This window comes from Buceros rhinoceros, unplaced genomic scaffold, assembly GCF_000710305.1.
Source record: "Buceros rhinoceros silvestris isolate BGI_N320 unplaced genomic scaffold, ASM71030v1 scaffold7068, whole genome shotgun sequence".
Classification (NCBI taxonomy): Eukaryota; Metazoa; Chordata; class Aves; order Bucerotiformes; family Bucerotidae; genus Buceros; species Buceros rhinoceros.
The window spans coordinates 14,767-22,054 of record NW_010428543.1 but is presented as its reverse complement, the minus strand read 5'-3'; the positions used below and the strand labels follow the sequence as shown (position 1 = coordinate 22,054).

General features: G+C 37.8%; 1 protein-coding gene across 1 annotated transcript in view; it reads right to left on the bottom strand.

Annotated features, from left to right (window-relative positions):
• SLIT2 (slit homolog 2 (Drosophila)) overlaps nucleotides 1–7,288 on the bottom strand; it is a gene marked incomplete at its 5' end in the record, with an annotated part of 98,222 nt that overhangs the window by 83,772 nt on the left and 7,162 nt on the right. Inside the window, 3 exons of the mRNA XM_010142319.1 lie at nucleotides 4,655–4,793; nucleotides 6,669–6,680; nucleotides 7,206–7,288. The exon at nucleotides 7,206–7,288 is cut by the window's right edge and continues 6 nt beyond it. Coding sequence (XP_010140621.1) covers nucleotides 4,655–4,793; nucleotides 6,669–6,680; nucleotides 7,206–7,288 — 234 coding nt within the window. The remainder of the gene's footprint in view (nucleotides 1–4,654; nucleotides 4,794–6,668; nucleotides 6,681–7,205) is intronic.

Sequence of the window (7,288 nt, the reverse complement as noted above, 5' to 3'; positions counted from 1 at the left end):
CTTTCCCTTTCTTCCTGGGAACCTCGGATCTCCTGCCAAAGCATGTGATTGAAATGGTGATTAAGATAAATCCATGTGTGTAGGAACTGTATAATGGTGGTGGAAATACGGTGCTCTTCTCCCAGCATCATCAATGCTACTGTGACAGCATGGTCTCGTTTCTTCAAATGTTTACTGTCAGCTACCATTTTGGCATCTGACAACGTTTAACACACAAGGAATAAGTGAAAAAACAGATTATTTTATGGGATACAATAATTCTTTCTAATCTAATCTCAAGGGGTTGCTATAGGCAACAGTTGCAAAGTACTTAAAAAAATGAAGCTTTAAAACACTTTCCATCATATGATAACTATACAGGAACGTCACAATCTTTCCGCATGTTGAACTTAGTGAAAAGCAGAGAGGACTGAAGTCTTTCATAGAGCAGCTTTACAAAGTAACACAATTGGATTTAACATTCAGAAATGTCTGTGGATAGAATAATGGGATTACATCTACTAACTTCTGGTTCCTGATAAAACTGTACGAGCTAAGAAGAAAAGATCTGGGACTCTTCACGGATAGTTCAAGGGAAAACACAGTGCATGTGTCCTGGCAGTTAAAGAATGCAACTGAGCATTAGGTTGCAAAAAGCAAAGGAAAGAAAACAAAAATTCCATTAATATAAAGTGATGGTTCACTATCATTTGGAATATTGCATTGAACTCTGGTCATTGTAGGTCAAAAAAAGTTAGCAAACAATGAGTTCAGAGAAAAAAAAAAGGAGGTTAATTAAAACGCGGAAGGTTTTGGCATCCAAAAAGATTGACTGGACTTGGAACAGTTAGTTTAGAGAAGAGATGAATGAGAGTGACATGCAAAATAGGTAGTGGCAGGACAACTTATGAACCCGAACACATTTTCCCTTCCTCTACAGAGACAAAGGAAAATTAATGAAATTTAAAGCTATATTTTAAACTGGAATATTCTGAGTGCAATGCCTCCCCAAATTTATTAGCTTAAAATAACATGAAGATTAAGAACACAGTGGAGTGTAAAGCAGATTGGATGTTTCAAAGAAAACCTTTTTTTCCAGAAAGCTACGCAAATTTCTAGTTTCAGAAAACGAACATCAACAGGTGTTGGGAGCAAGGAAAATGTTTAACCTATTGGTGTTGGCTGTTTCCAAAACATTCTTCAGGGACAACTGATGCAGGCCAGGCTGGAGTGATGGTTTGATCCTGTCTTGTGGACTTCCCTCCTTTCCTTAATGGTAAAACCTTTCTTACCCCATAAACCACTCAGTCTCCAATCTCTTGTCTCTCTCATTCGCATCAATGCTAAGAGGGTAAATCCACCCACGACAATCATAAAAGAACTATCACTAATTGTTTTCCAGACATTCAAGCAGCCAGTATAGTGTAAAGTTTTTCCCACTTAACCATTAAAATACACTTATTTGTCAAAATTTCAACTCGTCTTCAACCTGACAAGGAAGCAGCATGTGATTCTCATCAAATTCTCACAACATCCTCTAATTCTTCCAATCAGTTTATCCTTCAATTTCAGAGCCTGTCATGTGCCTTATTTTATGACTTTATTTTCCTGTACATTTCTCTCCTTACCTTCCACTCAATTGGAAAGTTTTGTTCTCACTTTATGGCAAGTGCAGGCTACTACTGGCTCAAATTCTATCCCAATCCTTCTGTCTATTTTACTTAAAATCTAAGTCAGTCACTGAAGTTCAGGTTTCTCATCACACTTATCATTCACTGATATGTATCTGTTTAACAAAAAATAATTACCAAAGTTTGGCTTTCTAATGTTCTGTCTCTTTTTGCACCAGCTTTTGAATAAATGTTCGTTCACACATCTTGTGGCATGGTGCTGTTTAACTGTGCAAAACACTTGCGATCTGCATTTTATTTAGCCAGCACTTACAAACTAGATACAATACAGCCAGATAACAGTTTACACTGTATCACTATAAACTGTATGATCTACAGCACAGTCTATACTGCATATATTTATATCATCACACACATATATATTTATCTATATCAATGGATTATGGATCTTGGAGTGTGAAAAGGACTCACTCTGGGATTTGAACACTTCCTAGCCTAGCGGGAAACATTGAGCCTCTGTTTGCAATCTGTTAAATGCTCGGCCAAATGCTAGAGGTGTTATGCGATTGCTTTTACTCTCCAGGCCAATAAACTGCTGAAGATCATACCAGCCCATGCTTAAAATTAATTTCTTGCTGTATAGTGAACAGATCAGTGGAAAGCACCTTTCCATTCCGTAAATTCCTGTTTGCATTTACTTCCTACTAATTTCTTTAAACAGTGGATTCAGAGTCAACTAGTAAATCCCACATCCTATCATTTCTTCCTGAGTGATGACATTTACAATACAGATTCAGGAACACTCTTGTAGTACTGAATTTCTCAAGGAAGTATAGACGTTAACAGCATGTACTCCCACCAACCAATGTAGGGTCTAGAAGATAGTGATGAAAAAGTCAGTCTACCAGTGTCTATGACAGTAGTTAAGAACAGAAATATAGTGGGGAATGTTTGAGACATACTCCCTTCTTTTTTCTTGCAATATTCTTCTTCCTTCTTCATGCACAGAGATGTATGTATCCAAGTAAAAAAAAAAAAAACAAACCAGTATACAGCTCATTAAATAACGAAAAGAGTCTGTGCAGCATTCCCCAGGCATTGTGCATGGATTTTCTGAAGTAGTGACTTTATTTGCAAGCAGAGGGATTTTTCTGACAAGGGTGAAAGGTAGAAGTGTTTGTATTACATAGCTGAATGACTGAATCGGGTCAGCTAGGGTCAGCCAGGTCAGCCTTAACAGCACTAATAATCAGCAGGCAGATGTGATTATTATTCAGAAGAAACCACAGTAGTTCTAGTTCCAGGAAGTTCAAAAAGACACATATCAACGAGTCATGATATTGCGTTAAAATTGTTAAATTCAACTTTATCTTGTGAAATCTCATTGTGGAGGCCTGTTTTGAAACTTTTGAGAAGATTTTATGTACAACAGGATGTATGCTCAAGAGACCTGTTCCCTTTCACTTCAGGCATCTGTTCCTCTCATCTTCTGCATCCAAAATTCTTAACATCATCATATATCATTAAAGTGCTCACAAACTTTTTATTCTGAATACTGTCTCCAACTCATTTACTTCTAGCCATATCCTCCTTACCAAGCTGCTGGTACAGCTACTTTCCCACTATTTCCCTAAAGGGAAGTCCCAGCTTCCCTCCAAAACACTGCCTCCACCATCCCTAGCACAGCACGATGCTCATGTTGCTGAGTCCCTGCCCATCTTATCAGCAAGCTCATGTTTTGCTTTTTTTCCTCTCCTGCACTGGTCAGCGCAGCAGTAACTAGCCTTCTGTGCTCACACAACCTCTCAGCCAAATTGCTCTTGAAGCCTGCAGGCCCAATAGCACCTTTGCTACGACTCTGCTCTACAGTCAGGACACGGCTGTACTTTTCGTAAATGTTTCTGCTGTATATGACATGTCACATAACCTTATCAGCATGCATGCTCTTCTGTCCGCAGGTACATGGGATAAACATTATGACTATACCACAGATCCCATTCAACCACCTTACTTTTGCCTTCTCAGATGACCCTCTGAGGATACTGCTTTGGAAGAATACTTATTTTGGGTGGTATAGGTTGCTGATCTTTCAAGCAAAGATACGCTTCTCTAATACGGAGCCTGAAGAATAATGTGACAGAAAGCCAGTGTCATGGTTTAACTCCAGTAGCCAGCTCAGCCCCACACAGCTGCTCGTTCACTGCCCCCACAATGGGATGGGGGAGAGAATCAGAAAGGTAAAAGTGGGAAAACTTCATGGACTGAGATAAAGACAATTTAATAAGTAAAGCAAAAGTTGAGTGTGCACGCAAAGCAAAACAAGGAATTCATTCACTGCTTCCCATCGGCAGGCAGGTGGGCTTCAGCCATCTCCAGGACAGCAGGGCTATATCATGTTTAACAGTTACTTGGGAAGACAAACACCATCACTCTGAACGTCCCTCCCCCACACTCTTCCTTATTCTTCCCCCAGCTTTTACTGCTGAGCATGACGTCCGTGGTACGGAATATCTATTTGGTGAGTTGAGGTCAACTGTCCCAGCTGTGTCTCCTCCAACATCTTCTGCACCTCCAGCCTACTTGCTGGTGGAGTGGGTTGAGAAACAGAAAAGGTCTTGGCTCTGTGTAGGCACTGCTCAGCAGTGACTAAAACATCTCTGAATTATCACACTATTTTCAGCACAAATCCAAAACATTGTCCCACACGACCTACTGTGAGGAAAATTAGCACTTCCCCAGCTAAAACCAGCACAGCAAATAACCCGGAGGGCAACAGCGGTTATAGCCTGCAGTGAAAAGCTACTCGCTTGCAGAAAAGCAAGTATTCCCAAACTCTTTTAAAACCAGCTCAGAATGCAGTGTTAACTACGGTTTGTGAGCAGTACATACAAACCTAACTCATAAGAGAACATAAAGGTCTTAAATATTTTCATACAACTGCATATTCCTTTTATATCTGAATTTTAATGTGTATCCCAAAATTCGCAACCTGTATAACATATGGTTTCTTCAAGTTCATAGAAAAAAAAAGTCAAATTACGCACATTTCAGTAATGGTTTCTGGAAGGTTCGTTGGGATCTCAGTAAGGCTTTTCCCACGACAGTCCACTATGTTGTTACTACAGGTGCACGCAGCAGGGCAATGCAAGACACTGCAGGATGGAGCCATGAAGGACTGGTGACCTGCAAAGCAAAAGAGTTTCTCCTAAACTTATACAATACTGCCAAACAGTAGTTCAGTTTGTCTCAACAGTAAAACATCACATTTTACACTTTCTTGATAAATTTAAGGTAGATTTTCTAAATTAAACATTGTAGCCTATGAATACTTACAAATTGCATTAATTTAAATATGCAGTTAATAGCAACATTTTGATACAATACTGATTGATGAAAAACAAATGATAACTACTGTGATAGCATTGCATAATTTTTCAACTTCTTTAGCAACTCGCATTCAAAATCATCTTGGTAAAAAAACTAAGTGGGATGCCTTTTTCAGGTATAATTAATTTTTCTATGGTTTAAAAAACTAATTACTGATTTATTTGGTTTTCAGAATTTTGTGTAGTATTAAAGATGCATGTCAACAAAAATTAATGATCTTTGCTACAAAAACTTCAGGTGTCCTCCTAGTTATGTTCTGTTCTGCAAGTACTTACTTGAGTACAGTTCTTCAGTTCTGTATCGTTTACAGACAGTTTTGGAGTTATGATGTTTTCATTCAGTCACAGAAAATAAATAAAAGCTTTGACATCACAGCTCACACTCTCACTGTCTGTGTTAGCTCAGCAGACTCCTTCCTCCACAGTCTACCATTCTCACTCACTCAGGTGGCTAATTTACATGATTTCTCCCCCGCTACACACCTCAAGTTCTTGTGCTGATGTTAAACTCAGCATTTATAATTGCATTTAAACATAGTCATCTCTTATTTAGGTTTCTAATTGCATTCAAACACAATCACTTGATATTTAGGTCTGTTTTAGAAAGCAAACAACCTAGTATATTTTCCTGCAAATGGACAGATTGTACATTCAATAATATATTAATGCACTCATTCTTGTATTAATTTAATGATACAGAATTGCTGTTTTGAAATGACACAGAAAGGCACAAAGGGATGAGAAAGGCATGAAGACCTCTTTTTCTTTCCTTCTTTATGAAGGTAAAAAAAGCTTGGTTTTTTATGAAGATAAAAAACACTGTTTTGAAATTCTTAGGGAAGAAAACATCCTGACTATGAAACCACAGCTTAATCTAAGATCTCTCTCACTATATTTAATGTCATATATTAACATAGGAAGAGTACATTGATAGCATAAAGTTGCATCCAGTGCTGGTCCTACTTACAACTTCAAATAACAACTGCTCAAGTTTTAAATTACTGAAAAGGTTAGTCTTTTGAGATAGTAGTTCACAGTAGAATAATTTCATTTCACATTTACGTACATGTTACAAAAGTTCAAACAGCTGCCAAAACTAATAACATATACTAGTCTTCTTATACTAACAGGCAGGAAATAGTTCGCTTGGCTTTATTAAATAAAAATATAGTGATCCAGGGAGAAAACACAGTTATCGCCCTTCCTCAAAATCAGCATTATAATGACCAAGATATAAAACTGTTCTTGACAAGAGCTATGTTGCAATACAATTTACAAATAAGATATATGAAGTGATCTTGTTAGGAGCCATTTTAAGTGCATATAAGGGCAGAATTAATGGCGAGAATACTGTTAGCATTTGCCAGGAGAAGATGGCAGTGCCTTACACTTTGATGTCAGAGTCTGTTTAATAAGGACAAAACATTGTGCTCTCTATAAAACTCTTTCAAAAGCACAGACATGGAAATTTTGGCATATCTGGCAATAGGTTTCTGGGCATCTGCAGAAAATCAGCCAGTAGAAACAACCTTGCTGAATCACTGAGAAGACAGATAGCTATATTCCAGCTGGATTTTTTTATGTTTGGGAGGCAACTTGAAAGAGTAGACAAAGTTTACAGAAAATTCTCAATCTGAGTCTAAAAATATTTAAATAAGAAAGATAAACTTGCCTTCTTCCTCATCTAGAAGACATGAATAAAAGAAAAAATTGAATAGAGAAAATGTGATTAGTAACGAACTGTTAGTCATTTCTTTATTTCATATCAGAAAATAACCTGATGCACTAAAGCATACCAACAACATTCAGAAAGTTACTTAGGGATTCAGAATATTATTTAAACTGTGGAAAATAATGACAAGAAAAAGCAACAAGCTGTAAAGTTAAAAAAGAGTAATTCCTTAAGGCATTATGCTCTCAGTCAGTGCACCTTTTATTTCATTTTGCGCACCCCTCCCCCATAATTATATTTTTAGAAGGCTATACAATCTACGAGAATGCAGTATTTACACAAGATTTGTAAGGATAGAAGCAACCCCCCACAAGACACGAATAGTGATAAAAATTACTAGTTTATTTTTTAACAAACATGTATGCTTGGATTATGCAAAAGCTAGCAAAAGTCAACGTGCAGCACTAGCAATAACCAACGAGCTGTTGGTAGATGTGCTTTAAAACAGGACTTGGTGAACAAATCCGTTTCCCTTACCACTGCAGACAAACTCCCGCTTTTGGACCTCGGCCACGTTGTGTCCCCGGAGGTGGGATGGCCCCATGCACTGGGTGTAGAGG